Consider the following 15,930-nt stretch of genomic DNA (forward strand, 5'->3'; position numbering starts at 1 on the left):
TTCAGGACCTGTTTTCCCTCCTACTTAGACTGTGAGACCCATGTGAGATAGGGACTGTGTCCCACCCAATAAACTTGTATCTACCCCTGCACTTAGAACAGTGCTTGCACATAGCACTTAATAAATACCATTAAAAATCAATTTAAGAAATTTCCAGATAATAATAACACTTAAAAACTTTGCCACCTCTTCAAACCAATTCCACTCATTTGGTGGTCCATTACAATTAGGAGCTTAGGTAATATAGTTCTTGAGATGGCCTGTAGAATTCAGCTCTAGTCTGGTGCCCATCATGACTCCCTATATCATGTCAAGGAGGCTCAGACCTCCAGGGAAAAGTCATATTTATTGAGCGCTTACTGTGTGCAGAGCACTGTACTAAGCACTTGGGAGAGGACAGTACAACAATAAACACATTCGCTGCCTCCATAATTCCAATTGTGATTTGCTCAGCATTTTTTTTTTCTTTCAGGTACTTTACCCCCAGCTAAGAAAGAAGATGATTTGGCTATTGTTGCCATGGTTTCACCTAGCCTGGATGCAATTTCGGTACGTGGGTTAGACATGGAATTCTTTGCACTCTCTATACTCCAGGGAACGGGAAGTTCACGTGGCCCAGTGAGGTTCCATAAAGAGGTGTTCCAATTAGGTCAGGTTCAACTTCAAAGATCTCATTGTGGAGAGACCATTCCATAAAAACAGGGTCAACTTATGTAAGGGGTCAACTGCCAAAGGTGGTCAACCTCTCTGATTCCCTGTATTTGGAGTCCGTGTTCATAATCTAGCATGGGAAATGACCTCAGTGCTTGGGCATTGGGAATCGCTGGGAGAAGCAAAATCAACAAGGCAGCAAATATGAAGAATTAGTGTTTGTCGGTCAACATAATAAGTGGTTGTCGTGAGGGTTTCAAAGATAAATTCCAAGCCTTCCCCCAAATCATAACTTTACCTTCACCATAACATTTTAAACTGAGTAAATTGTATGAAAAATTGGATCATTTATAAAAGAGACATTCACCAGGCAGATCAAATAGTGGAGTCTCTGTTTTCCAATATTGGCAGTTTAGTATGAACTCTGTGTAGTCTCGAGTGGAGCCTGAAGTTCTACTGCTGTAAAATTTCCCTGCTAAATGCAGACCTATCTTCTTGGTTAAGGAATAAAATATTTTCATGAGGTTTTTTTTTTTTTTTTTTCTTGGAAACCGGTGTCCTCTTTTGTAGCAGATTTTGATACTTGAAAGAAAAGGTCTTGCTAAAAGGAGAACTGCATTGTAATGAGTCTTTGAGGATAGATGAAAAAACTCCAACCCCAACTTCTCCAGTGACATTTAACCGTGCTTGACTGTTAGTCCCCATATGTTTGATGTGTAAGATGCCACCACAACTGACATTTTTGAGTAGAAATTCCTACATTACAGTTGCAGCCATCACTAGCAGAATGCTTTACATTCTTATCACTCAAATACTAACTCAAGTTGTAAAAACACAGAGAAAAACCAAGTACTGTGTGGTAGAACTGAAGCAGAGAGCACATCAGTTGCTTCATAAGCAGAATATACTTGCAACTACTTGTGTATTATATTGAACACAGAGCAGATATTATACTGTCCATCGTGTCATAGCCAAATCGTGAAATCCAAACATGGATTATAGCAGAACTGACTGTTGATTGAGAATTGCTGCTTTCATTTTTTTGCCTGAGCAGTGACCGCAGATTAGATGAGCTTGCAGAGGTCACCTTGCAGTGGCATATTGATTCAGAAGCAACCTTCTTCCTAAATCAGGGTTTTATCCACTAAATAGCACAACTTTATAACTGACTTTATTGTTTAAGGTTGTTTATATTTTTTTTACTGAGATTCACTTCAAATAAATGCATATAAACAGACAAGGGGTCTCCCCCATTCACTATATAAATGGAGAGGAATTTTGGAGGCTACTTTTTTTTCCGTATGAATTCCCATCGGAAATACTGACTTGTTTTATGGAAAATGTCTTCTCTTAATGTAACAATCATCCTAAAGGAACCGTCTACAATAGTGAGGGTGTTGTCTTTCGGGCAGGGTAAATATTATCCAAAAGCACACTACAATACTGGCTTTTGATATTCTACAAGTCCTTGTACTTTAATGACTTTTTAAATGAAAATGTTGAATACGTTCACACATTTTAGCATTTTATCAGCTTGAAAGACATCTTTTTCAATCTGAAAATTTAAGTATTCTCCAAAAGTGAATAGGCTCACCCTGAAAAACATAAGGAGGTTTTGCCCTTCTAGGCAATATAAAGAACAACCAAATCATTTTTAACATATTTTGAAGTGAATTGCAGTGGGAATATAGAATCTGATCTTTGCTTCCTTTCATGGTGGGATGTTTTCAACTTGAGTTGGTGACATTCACAAAGAAAAGTTGTGTGTTGCGGTCTCTTGCTTAGAGAGATAAATCCTCTACAGCTAATTCCCTGTTTATCCTTTCGGGTAGGGGGTTAATATTCTATACCCGTTGCTTTCATTCACTCATGTATAACAGTGAACTCTTTTTCTTTCTCCTAAACTTCTTCACAGCAAGCCTTTGAGAGCAAGGTGGATATGGAGAGTGTCCCGTCTGTTACAGTGAAGGTATTGTACCTAGCTGAGGGGGGTTGGGGAGGGCCGTGGAAATTAAATTTCATCAAATCTGTCACCTTCATGAGCCCTGGGACCAACTGCCAGGACTAGGAACTGAAGCATATGTTGCTGTTTAATTGCTTTGCCTCTTCTTTGCAGGAGTGAGTGCTATCTTTTGTGATAGGCTCTCTCTAGTTCTCTGCACAAAGTAAGTGCCCAATTAGTACCATTGATTTATGAGTTGAATAGGCACGCTTACAGCGTCACGTGTACTGTGTAGGTCTAATGACTCCACTGTGATCAGTCAGTCAGTCAATGGTATTTATTGAGCACTTCCTTTGTGCAGAGCACTGTACTAAGCACTTGGAAGAGTACAATACAACAGAATTATCAGAACGTTCCCTGCCCAAAATGAGTTAACACTCTAGAGGTCTCTGGGTATTATATCTTTTTACATGTAGAGGAGAGGTGTCCAGAAATAGGGGCATATGAATATTTTGCTTTTGTCATGTTTTCTGGGGAGCAAACCATTTTTCTTCTCCAGATCATGCTGCACAGGATATTCAAATCGCTTCTCTAGGCAATTTCACCCAGATTCTTCAAAGCACTTCACAGAATACTGGTACTACTACTACAATTACTACTATAATAATAATAATGGTTTTGGTTAAGAAATTTATATGTGATGAACACGTCACTAAAGGCGAGCATAGATATAAGATAATCAGGTCCCACATGGGGCTCACAGTCTGCGTAGGAGGGAGTAGAGGCATTGAATCCCCATTTTGCAGATGAGGTAACTGAAGCATAGAGAAATGAAGTGACTTGCCTGAGATCACACAGCAGACAAGTGGCAGAGCCGGGATTCTAATCCCGGGATTAGAAACCAGGTCCTCTGATTTCCAGGCCCTTGACTCTTTCCACTAGGACATTCTACTTCTCTATACTTCAGTCAGTATAGATGATTAATATCAGTAATGTATTTTGATTCCCGTGATGGTTCCATGTTTGAGGCTTGCCCCATCAACCTGTATCCAGGCCGTAATCCTGCACAGGGCGATGCTAAAAAACTATGGTTCCCTATCCTCAGTTTTTCAGTGCTATTTTTTATTTCTTTTTCTTTCTTTGGCTCAGGGTGGGAGTGGGGAGAGGACACTTTTTTGTTGATGCTTTCTCACAGTGATCTTGGATTCTCACCCACATTTGTGGGATGATTTGCCAAATGAGAGAGAAGGTGCTGTGGTGGCGTTGAGGATCCACACTGCAGCCACAAATGCAGGCTCTCATTCTTGCCCTAATTAATCTATCACTAGTATTTATCGAGCACTTACCTTGTGTAGAGCCATGTACTAACTCCTTGGGAAAGTACAATAATAATGATAATAATAATAATTATGGTACTTAAGTGCTTACTATGTGCCAAGCACTGTTCTAAGTGCTGGGGCAGATTCGAGGTAATCAGGTTGTCCCACGTGGGGCTCACAGTCTTAATCCTCATTTTATAGATGAGGTAACTGAGGCACAGAGAGGTTAAGTGACTAGCCCAAGGCCAAACAGCAGACATGTGGTGGAGCGGGGATTAGAACCCACGACCTCTGACTCCGAAGCCCGTGCTCTTTCCACTAAGCCACGCTGCTTCGTGCAGACCTGATCCCCTGCCTTCGAGGAACTTACCAAGCTAATGGAGCGGACCAACATTGAAGTAAATTACAGATAGAGGAAGCAACTGAGTATAAGGTTATATATGTAAGTGGTGTGGGAATGAGAGAGGGGAGAGTGTCAGAGGGTTTAGTGGGTAAGGCCCCAAATTCACAGGTGAGGTAGAAGTTGGGGGGGATAGGTTGGAGAGATGAGACATTAGTCAGGGGAACCTTCCTGGGAGGAGCCAAGCGCTTAGTACAGTGCTCTGCATGCAGTAAGCGCTCTGTAAATGCGATTGATTGATTGATTGAGACATGATTTTAGAAGGGCTTGGATAATAGAGGACAGATGCGTCAGATAGGGATGGGGATGGAATTCCAAGTAGGAAGAAGGACATGAGCAAGGGGTTGACGGGGAGAGAGATGAGGTTGAGGCACAGAGCCAAGTTGCAGGCTGGGTAACAGGGGAAGAGTGAGGCTAGGCAGGAAGGAGAGAACTGATTGAATATTATTGACTGGCAAAATTCACCCTCAGCTCCAGTGCTCTGAGCCCAGAAGACTGTAAGCTCCTTGAGGGCAGGAATTGTGTCTCCCAAGTTGTGTTGTCCTCTCCCAAATGCTTACCACAATGCTCTGCACCCAGAAAGCGCTCAGTAAATGCTACTGATTGGCAAAAAAAAATCCTCAGTTCCAATGCTCTGCACACAGAAGACTGGAACACCCTTGAGGGCAGGGATTATATCTACAAGTTGTTCTGTTTGATGCAGAGTGGCACCACAGACCTGCCCTCCTTCTGAGTGCCTGGCGGTTGGGCAGTTGAGAAGCAGCATGGCGTAGCGGATATAGCACGTTCCTGGGAGTCAAAAGGTCGCCACTTGGCTGCTGTGTGACCTTGGGCAAATCACTTCACTTCTCCGGGCCTCAGTTACCTCATCTGGAAAATGGGAGCCCAGCGTGGGACAGGGAGTGTGTCCATCCCAATTGGCTCGTATCCACCCCAGCGCTTAGTACAGTGCCTGGCACATAGTAAGCGCTTAACAAATGTCATCATAATAATATTAATTATTATTCCACAACTTGAATGATGCAGTAGTGAGGATGCACTGGCTTTATCAGCTCTGTCCAACAGAATCCTTTTTAATCAGTCAGTCCATCAGTCGTATTTATTGAGCACTTGCTGGGTGCAGAGCATTGTCCTATGTACTTGGGAGAGTTTGACTTTATGGTTATATTTGACCTTTTCTCCTGAATATTTCATTGGCTTGAACTAGTGCCTTCCTCAGTCACTATGTGACTCAGACTCTGAGCAAGCATTCATTCTCACCAAGCACGATAGGAAAGAGAGATTAAGCCTACAGGGCTATTCATCCACTCAGTCGTATTTATTGTGCGCTTACTATGTGCAGAGCACTGTACTAAGCGCTTGACTAGTGGAATATGAGGGAGGGGTAAACTTTTTTTGAGAATGACAGATTTGGCCCAGTCACATATAGAAGTACCACTTCGAAGTACTCTAATCAATCAACACTCTATTAAGCAGAAAACATTTATTCCTGCCTGGGCTCTGGAAGCCAGGGAAAACTGTGGATTTTGGATCACTCAGTCAACACTTGGATGGCACGGATTTTGTTAGGTTATTGGTTGCTATCCTTGGAGAAGGATGACAGGGAGCTGAGCTTTCCCAATAGCACGAGCTGACACCGGACATCTCTAGGAGCCCCAAAGAAGACCTGGTTTAGATGTTCAAGGATATCCAGCCACCCAATTATTCCCAAACTTGCTCTTTTGGGATTTTGCCCAAGGTAAAGAGAGTGGTCTAGCCACACTCCCGCCCTCCACCAAAGGCTTGAGCCCCTCAGCATTTCACGGCCCCAAATTAAATACTTAAAGAGAAAAAAAAATCAAGATCCCGGGAGTAATCTACATATAGATTAGACGAAAGCCTCTTTTATATACTTTGATTGGCTTTGCTATTTATACCGTGTTATCGATTTGAAAGCAACGTGCCAATGGTGAAAAGAAACTTACGTTCAAGGGCTTAACTGCCTTTTTCTTCTGTTCACAAACTTTTACAAATAAACACGCACTCCCAGTAGCACACTTCTCAGATTTTCACATACAACAGCTCCCACAAAATGCCTGCATGAAATTGATGGAAAAACCATCTTCATTAGTGTAATTTATGACATACGAGAATTGCGAGGTTCTAAACCCTGGTTCTTACTGCTGTTAAAAAACTGCACTCATGGGGCTTGAATGAAACCTGTCAGGCGGACATAGCAGAAACATTGACTTCCTGATTCTGTCTGACAGTCCCTATACAAATTTCAGCTATAAATCTCCGCTCGAGGCCTGTAGTAACAACAACAGCCAAGATGTATAACCGTGAGGGTCTCCAGCCCAGTAAATCCTATTAATTGAGAATGTTTTTCCATCCCTTCCAAGAGAATTAAAGATGGGACTGCCTTGAGAGCAGCTACATGATCCGTGACCATCTGTCCCGGGAATCAGGAAGAGAGGCTGTTGAGACAGAACTTTGGGGGCCATATTTATGCAGCGAAGATAAAATCAGGATCACGTTGCATGTTTTCTGAAGCTACAAGTACCAGGGACAATGCTCATAAAACTATAGCATTTGTGAAAATCTTTGAGATGGATTTTTCTCAAGTTCAAATTTTTTTTGAGATCCTTAAAATGTAAAGTTTAAAACCTAGTCAAATATGTACGTGTCTTTTTGTTTGGCTCAGGAGAAGCTATTCTCTGGGCGCTATTTTCATGACATTTACTTAACTCGGTGATTTGCAGAGCCTCTCAACGCACAATAGGCATTCGGTAAATCGGTGTACTGGCGATGTATATGATGTCAGTGCATGGAACCAGATGAAGTCCTGAAGTCCTTAGATGTACCAGTGCCAGATTGGGTTGGTGTCATCCGCTAATTTTCCATTATTCTCGGGGACCTTTAATGTAAGCCCTGAATTGCAAGGTGGGAGAGACAGGCGATTCAGTCTGTTCTTAGCTCTGACTTTTTCATTGTAGTATTAAACTGGAATACACAAGTTCAATTTGTTTAGCTGAGCGAGATACTTGAGGGCTTTTTCCGTGGCTTGCTCTGTGAGTGAGCTCACTGGCTATTTGCCCTGTGGGGCTAGTATTGGTTCCTCTACCCACAGTCCTTCTCCCAGCCAACAGAGATTGACAGGCAGTCAAGCGGCAGTCTCGAAGGGTTATGCTTCACTGAAGCGCTTAGTACAGTGCTCTGCACACAGTAAGTGCTCAATAAATACGATTGATTGATTGATTGAAGATGCTAAAGTGAGACCCTCTGGTTGCCCTTGCCCCTGATAAAAGCCTACCCGGGGGGAACCGGGTTTCCTTGTTCCATGTCTCCAAGTCAACAGGAGTATCCAGGAAGGAGCAACGTTATCCTGAGGTTGCACCGGTCTGCTCAGAAATCGACCGTGAACTGTGGTTAGGATGGTACTTTCGTTAAGACAGGAGGAATCTGTGCACTGACTTGGAAATGAAAGTAGCCGTTTGTGGGCTTTTCCTCCCAAGAGATTCAGAACCCGATCTTCAGAAATTTCTAGAGTTCCCAAGTTTTACTGCAAGCAAGCTACAGAAGAAAAGCAGGATTCCATTGCATGATAGTTATTCAGTCATTTGAGGTTTTGCTATGTGCGTAAGTGCTATGAAAAGTTTAAAGAAGTGAAGACATTAGTTGTGCAAAATGAAGCCAGTTTATTGAGTTCGAGTAATCATTAATTATGTTACTATTAGTATAGTATATCAATATGCCATTTTAATTAATATATTCATTAATGTAGTGTATATTAATTGTATTGTGCTGTCCCAAGTGCTTAGTACAGTGCTCTGCACACAGAAAGCACTTGATATATATGATTGATTGATTTATTATTTATCTATCTATTTATATTAATGTCTGTCTCTCCATCTAGACTATGAGCTCATTGTGTGCATGAATGTGTCTATTGTTATATTGTACTCTCCCAAGTGCTTAATACAGTGCTTTGCACATAGTAAGCACTCAATAAATACGAATGAATGAATGAAGTGATTGATTGATTGATTATTAAGAGTGTGGGATGCTCGTGGTGGAAAGAAGAAACTAAGAGGTCCCACCCTTCAGTTTCTTTCCAATTTAACTGGTCTGCTTTTCCCTTTCTCATTAAACCCTTTTTCCTGATCCTGTTAGAATGTTCCACGAACAATATTCCTTTTTGTCAATAGTGCTGCTCAATTTTTTCCTCAGAGGTTTTTCCACAAAACTCTGCTTTTCCAATGAGCTTCTTTTCACCTTCCTGCAGGTCATCCTGCAGAGCCGGGTGGCACTGAAGAAGCCCAAGTTATCCGTCTGCGTTCCTCCTCCATTAGCGCTGACCCACGATCACTTCATCTTTGATTCCATGGGTAAGTGCTTCATTTGCACCTTTTAAAATACATTCCTTCCTGAAAGCACGATAGAGTGTCCTCCTCTCCCAGGGGACTCTTTTGGTTTTGTCAGAAGGATTGCAAATGTTTTCCTCAGTTTAATTTCTACCCTTCTGGGCTTTCCAGAAGGTTTCGGGATAAGTTTGCTGAGCAGAACCTCCTTATTAGTGAAGGTGTAAATCAACCTCTATGACCCAAACTCATTTGAAGATTCTGGCACCTATCAATGTCACTCATCAGGATGTGTCAAGCGTGGCTTAGGCAGACCATGGGCCTTGGGTGCTTTGCACATGTAAAGACTATTTTCCACTGGTATTTTTTATGACGCTTCTTAGACTGTAGAGAACAGGATGTATTGCATACCCTTAGGACCGGCATCTTATTTTCCTTAGCACAGCTAAGGATCCTCCTCTCACAGGTGGGGGATAATCTGAATGGCAAATCGATTTACTTGACCCAACTTGGAATCGATCCAAGGGCCCTGAGAGTGGAATGATTTACTGTGGTAGGCATAAAGATGGACCGAGGATCATCGACTGGAAAGAGAGCTGCAAGCATGGATCCGGTTTGCCTTCTCTTTTCCTACTGTTGCTCTTTCTTAAGGGAAAGATCATCTCCATAGATGGGGTTATCTTTAAGGGTTTGTCCGTTTTTCTTCCCTCCGTGTCTCTGACCGTCGCTTTATCTGTGTCTTTTGTCTACTTTTCTGTATCTTTCTGTCACTCTGGGTTCCTGTTTTGCATTGGTCTCTGCCTTGGACTCACTCTTCATCTCGTTTATGTCTATCTATGACTCTCCCTTTTCTGCCTTCTCCTTCATAACCTGGAACCGTGGTCCAGCCCTTCATTGGAACCTCACTTCCGAGTCCGACTTTGAAGTGGCAGAAAATAAAATAGATCATTATACTCATCAACGGAATTTCCTTTCGTTTAATTTGATGGCAATTAAATGAAGTCAATAATTAAGTAAAAAAGGCCCCAGTGATGGGAAAATGAACACGTGGATGTGTGCGAGGGACACAAAGCCCTGGACACTTTGGCCACTCACCAAGGCTTTGGCCAAGAACACCCAGTCCCCTACTGTGATACCACCCTGAGGCCTCCACAAGGTTTAGTACGTCGGGAGAGTTTGTAAATTGTGGTGGTCATTGTGGCTGCAGCTCTTGGACTCTGGGCTTGAGGACCAGGGGCCATGGGCAATTCTCACCCATTTATTGTTTCTCAGTGTTTAGTTCAGCGCTTATCCCACAGTACGCACTTGATAAATACCATCACTACTACTATTACTACTATTGTGGCCACCATCAAAGTGGAAAAATAAGTTGGCTGGTCATTTCATGTTTCCCAGGGACATTCCAGGGGATATAAGAATTCGTTGGAATTATTGGTAACTTTTCCCATTAACCCCACTTAGTTCAGTTAAGCTTTTTCCCGTGAATGAGGCTTTATGATTCTGGGAAGTCACCCCCCAGCAACAAACAAGTTGCAGTATTGGGAACGAGCTTCTGTATCTCTGGAGGAGCTAAACTCTTTTTCCAGTCTTGGAATTCTTGGTGGCTTTCCTGGCCAACTTGGGGTTCCCGAATTCTCAAATTGGCTTCTTGATTCAAAAATGATATCTTTAACATGCTTGGAGAAAGGCCCCAAGCGGCTTCCGAAATTTATTCTTTCAACATGTCTTCAAGTGTTTTATCGTGGTTATGGTTCAAGTCTAGGAAGATAAATTTATTTGAAGGTACTTCAAGAATTTGTTATTTAATCACTGTAGAGAAAGCTGCTAGAAGATAATGTGTATTGCAGTAATTTTCATCGGATTAATGACGTTGGTGGAAAGAAATCTTTTCTGGGGAGTTGGAGAGTGCCAGGGTTACTGTTGCAATGATCTTTTCCTTAAACATTGAAAAGTGTGATTTGTTTTTGTTTGAAACATCCTGATCCCTTTTGCATTTCTTTTAGAGCCAGAGATATCTAAAACAGTAGCCCTATCCGTCTTTCTGAAGGGAAATCACCCACCAGCAGAACTGGAAGGATGTGCTTTAGTCTCGTACAGCACACCGACAGGTAAGATTTATGAAATTTCAGAGCGATTTTAAAATTTAGTCATAGCTTTCATGAAGACAGGATTCAATGGTAAAATAAAAATATCACGTCTCTGTTAAACATAAATATTAATTTTTACTTTAGTTGCATTATAAGGAATTCCCCCCCCGCCCTTAAATTTAAATTGGAGCCAATAAAAACGGCCATTATCTACTTTTCCTCATGAAAAAATAAAGTGAAATGATCCAAATTTGAAGTTCAAGCCAGCACCATTTTGTTTTTCCTGGGTGGCTCCTCAAATTTCCTCATATCCAGTTTCCGTCTTTCTTTTTTCTCTCAATTTGCATTCCTTTTGGACTCTTTACTACCCTCACTCATTGTTTGTCTCTCTCTCTCTCTCAGTCTTTTTCTCTCTTGATGTCTCTTTTCTTTCTCTGATGTTTTGAGAATAACTCTGTTGATTGTGAGATTTTATCCACAGGTCTTTATGTAGCTGAAATAAAAAGTAGTTCCCCCTAAAATGTTCCTTTGTGAGGCTGATTTCCTGTGTTGCTATATTTCCTGTTTGTTGTATTGTCAACAAATCAATCCACCAGTGGTATCTACTGAGCACTTGTATGCAGAACGCTTGGGAAAGTACAGAGCAGTCGAGTTGGTAGATGTGATCCCAGCCCACGAGGAGCTGACGCTTTACAGTTCTGATACAGAATTTTCAATTCTGCTGCTTGCCGTCAGGATTTTCCCAAAGCCGCTGCTTTAGAAAAGCTAACTCATTCTTTTGGGCCCCTGGTAGCCCAATTTTGGCATCCGCCAAATGGGCCTTCTTGCCCTCTTCGGGCTCGAGGCTTCCCTGGTCCCCAGTCATCCCTGCCTCAGCTCGGAAAATTTCACCAGACTGCCTGCCCAAGCCGGGCCAGGAAGAGGCAGGTGGAGAGACTGTTCTCCTGCAGCTCTGGGGCTTCGTGAGGTCAGAAAGATGGCAATGGTGGAAGGCAACGGAGCCAAAGCAACCCGAGAAATGCCTCTACTCTTTATTTTACCACCTCTCCCTTCAGTGTTCTCTTCTGCACCTCAAATTGATAATAATAATAATAATTATGCATTCATTCATTCAGTCATATTTATTGAGCACTTACTGTGTGCAGAGCACTGTACTAAGCGCTTGGGAAGTACGAATTGGCAACGTATAGAGACGGGCCCTACCCAACAACGGGCTCACAGTCTAGAAGGGGGAGACAGACAACAAAACAAAACGTAGGCAGGTGTCAAGTCGTCAGAACAAATAGAATTAAAGCTAAATGCACATCTATTCACCTATGCACTTGGATCTATTCCCCTAGAGCACTTAATAGTCAGTCTGTCAATCAGTAGTATTTTTACATAGCGCTCAGTAAACACAAATGATCGAGGGAGTGCTTTCTGTGTGCAGAGCCCTGTACTAAGTGCTTGGGAGAGTAGTCCAACAAACTTGGTAGACATGTTCCCTACCCATAAAGAAAACTGCAGCAATTTTCCATGCCCATTTCCCTTATCTGTAATTTATTTGAATGTCTTCCTCCCCCTCAAAATTGTAAGCTCCTTTTGGACAGAGATTATGTCTACCCACTCTACTGGACTTACAAGGCACAAAGCATTCTGCGAAACTAGTGAGACAGAGACCCTGTCCCATGTGGGGCTCACAGTCCCAAGAGGGAAGGAAGACAGTATTGAAACTCCATTTTCCAGAAGAGAAAACTGTAGCAAAGAGAAGTCAAGTGACTTGCCCAGGGTCCCACAGCAGGCAAGGGGTAGAGTTGGGATTAGAACCCAAGTTCTCTGAGTTCCATAAGCAGCATGGCTCAGTGGAAAAGAGCATGGGCTTTGGAGTCAGAGGTCATGGGTTCAAATCCCGGCTCCGCCACTTGTCAGCTTTGTGACTTTGGGCAAGTCACTTGAATTCTCTGTGTCTCAGTTACCTCATCTGTAAAATGGGGATTAAGACTGTGAGGCCCCCCCGGGTCAACCTGATCACCTTGTATCTCCCCAGCGCTTAGAACAGTTCTTTGCACGTAGTAAGTGCTTAATAAATGCCATTATTATTATTATTCCATGCTTCTCCTGCTTTCCTCTCCTGTTACTCCCAGTCAGTCAATTAATATAATTTATCAAATCCCTAGGATGTGCAGAGCAGTATACTATTTGGGGAGAAGTAGTGTGGCCTAGTGGATAGAGCACAGGCCTAGGAGTCAGAAGGACCTAGTTCCCAATCCTGGCTCTGCTATTTGTATGCTGTGTGACCTTGGGAAAGTCACTTCACTTCTCTGGGCTTCAGTTACCTCATCTGTAAAATGGGGATTAAGAATGTGAGTCCCATGTGGGACATGTAGATGATGATGATGGTATTTGTTAAGCGCTTACAATAGGCTAAACACTGTTCCAAGTGCTGGGGTAGATACAAGGTAATTAGGTTTTCCCATGTGGGGATCACAGTCTTAATCCCCATTTTACAGATGAGGTAACTGAGACACAGAAAAATTAAGTGACTTGTCCAGCCTTTTGTCCAATCTTGTATCTACCCCAGCACTTAGTACAGTGCCTGGCACAAAGTAAGCACTTAGCAAGTACCATAAAAAAGTCTTTTTCCTCTTTTCTTCCTCTCCCCAACCCCTTAATTTGTCGTTTCCTCCTTTGTCCTTTTAAAGTCCCTGGGTTCTTCAACTCCAATGCTCCATCCCAGGATTATAATGAAAAGTTAGCACGACAATTTGTAGGTAAGCTAAGGTTATTAGGGAATCATTATAGCCTCTGGATAAGCTTGGAAAAGCTAATAACCAACTACATTTTGAAGCCTACACTGGAGGCCCCTTCCTTCCTCTCCCCCTCATGCCCCTCTCCATCCCCCCCATCTTACCTCCTTCTCTTCCCCACAGCACCTGTATATATGTATATATGTTTGTAAATATTTGTTACTCTATTTTACTTGTACATATCTATTCTATTTATTTTATTTTGTTAGTATGTTTGGTTTTGTTCTCTGTCTCCCCCCTTTTAGACTGTGAGCCCACTGTTGGGTAGGGACTGTCTCTATATGTTGCCAACTTGTACTTCCCAAGCGCTTAGTACAGTGCTCTGCACACAGTAAGCGCTCAATAAATACGATTGATTGATTGATTCAGAGCAGGGAAGACCTCTCCAACTGTTAACTGCTTTCGGGATTCATCCTTTGTCGGGAAGTACAGATATGTACGTATGTGTAATTTGTTTGTTTGTGTTGATGTCTGTCTCCTCCACCTGTATACTCTAAGCTCATTGTGGGCAGGGAAAGTGTCTGTTTATTGTTGTATCGTAGTCTCCCAAGCACTTAGAACAGTGCTGTGCACACAGTAAGTGCTCAGTAAATACCATTAAAGGAATGAATGTTTGAATGAAGTACTGTTTCACTCCCATCTGTGATGTAGAGCCTGCATTTGGCCTCCTGATGAGCAGTGAGTTCTGGCCTTATTTCTTCTCCTGACCATTTTCACCATGGCATAGGCGTGTCGCTTCGGGTGGGCCAGTGAAAACCAAGTCCCTTGCCAAACAATTAATCAGATCACCTCACAGCATCACATGATAAGGCCACTGAAGCCTTGCTGATGGAGTTTTTCCTCTGAGCTCCTTTGAGCAAGGATGTGCTTTGTCTCATTAACCTGAGTGGGCAGTTCTGGTTGGGTGTGTTTGAACTGTTTCCCATTGTTTTGTGTTTTTTTTTTTTTGTGGGGAGTCATACATAGCATCAGACTTCTAAAGTAGAAAACATAAAGGCACGTAGTCTCGCAATAAGAACGCCTCCTTCTTGAGGCTGCGTTACTTATGCATGATATTTAAAAAGTGACTTGACTTATATATGTATTTTACAGCTTTGAAACAATCCCTCAGTCCTTAGACTTTATAGGCCTTCACGTTTCGAGGTATAAAAATACATTGTAAAAGACGATGGAAAAGTTTCTTGATAGCTGTAAAATGAAATTGGACTGTGACCCCCCAAATATTTTACCGTAAGTCACTGGGAGCATTGGGAGGGATTCGGTCACGTGACAAGCTATTGCCGTGACTATACTACGGTAACGGCTTTCTAGTTGAGAAGCAGCATGGCTCCATGGAAAGAGCACGGAGCTGGGAGTCAGAGGTCATGGGTTCAAATCCTGGCTCTGCCAATTGTCAGCTGTGTGACCTTGGGCAAGTCACTTAACTTCTCTGGGCCTCAGTTACCTCATCTTTAAAATGGGGATTAAGCCTGTGAGCCCCTCGTGGGACAACCTGATCACCTTGTATCCTCCCCAGCGCTTAGAACAGTGCTTTGCACATACTAAGCGCTTAACAAATGCCATTATATTATTATTATTATTATTGTTATTGTTAGTTTTCATCCAAGAAGAAGCAAATTTATCTTTCAGAAAGTAAAATTCTTACTTATTTCATAGGTGATATCCGGCATGTGGATTAACTAGGCTTTTTGCCTCTCCTTTTCCTCCCCCTCCTGCCATCCTGATGCTCTTTTCACTGCTAATTTACGCCATCCGAGGCAATGGGCCAAATTAATATCATTTAATTAGGTCTCTCATTAGGAGGTAAGGACCAAAGGAGGGGGTTTTGGATAACAATGCTTTTCATTCACTCCATCCCTTCTCCAGCCATATCACCAACCTGGACATGCCCTCGATCTTATCTCGCGGCACTGTACAATCTTTAATTTGCCCACCCCACCCCGAGACTGTAAGCTCACTGGGGGCAGGGATTGTCACTGTTTATTGTCATATTATAGTTTCCCAAATGCTTAACTGCTCTGCACACAGTGAGCACTCAGTAAATGCATTTGAATGAATGAATAACTTCACTAACTCTGAAATCCATTCTCCAGTCACAGCCCCCTCACTGTTCTGTACCATCCCTCCCGGACTTTGGAAATCCGTCCTGTTCCTCCGCAGAGATCTAGGGTCTCTGGAAACCCTCCAATTTTCCAAATCATCCCGCCCCATTTGACCTCCTTCCTTCTCTTCCTCTTCCTTCACACTCAAGTCCGTGGCCTCACCTATGTCCTCTTCGCTGAACTCAACTCCCTCCCTCTGCTCTCCGTCTGCTGATCTCATACCACCGATCCACATCCCTGGATTACGGGTCCAGTCGAAAGAGAATGGGCCTGGGAATCAGAGGACCTGGGTTCTAATCCCGG

The 15,930-nt window shown here is 42.7% G+C and overlaps 1 protein-coding gene across 2 annotated transcripts in view; it reads left to right on the forward strand.

Moving 5' to 3' along the window:
- Nucleotides 1-15,930, forward strand: part of BBS9 (Bardet-Biedl syndrome 9) — a 478,097-nt gene that overhangs the window by 177,942 nt on the left and 284,225 nt on the right. For both annotated transcript variants that reach the window (XM_038771136.1, XM_038771144.1), the window contains exons 11-14: nt 473-549; nt 2,567-2,620; nt 8,577-8,679; nt 10,656-10,760. In XM_038771136.1, the coding sequence (XP_038627064.1) occupies nt 473-549; nt 2,567-2,620; nt 8,577-8,679; nt 10,656-10,760 (339 nt within the window). The remainder of the gene's footprint in view (nt 1-472; nt 550-2,566; nt 2,621-8,576; nt 8,680-10,655; nt 10,761-15,930) is intronic.

The sequence above is a fragment of the Tachyglossus aculeatus genome, chromosome 2, assembly GCF_015852505.1.
Source record: "Tachyglossus aculeatus isolate mTacAcu1 chromosome 2, mTacAcu1.pri, whole genome shotgun sequence".
Taxonomy (NCBI): domain Eukaryota; kingdom Metazoa; phylum Chordata; class Mammalia; order Monotremata; family Tachyglossidae; genus Tachyglossus; species Tachyglossus aculeatus.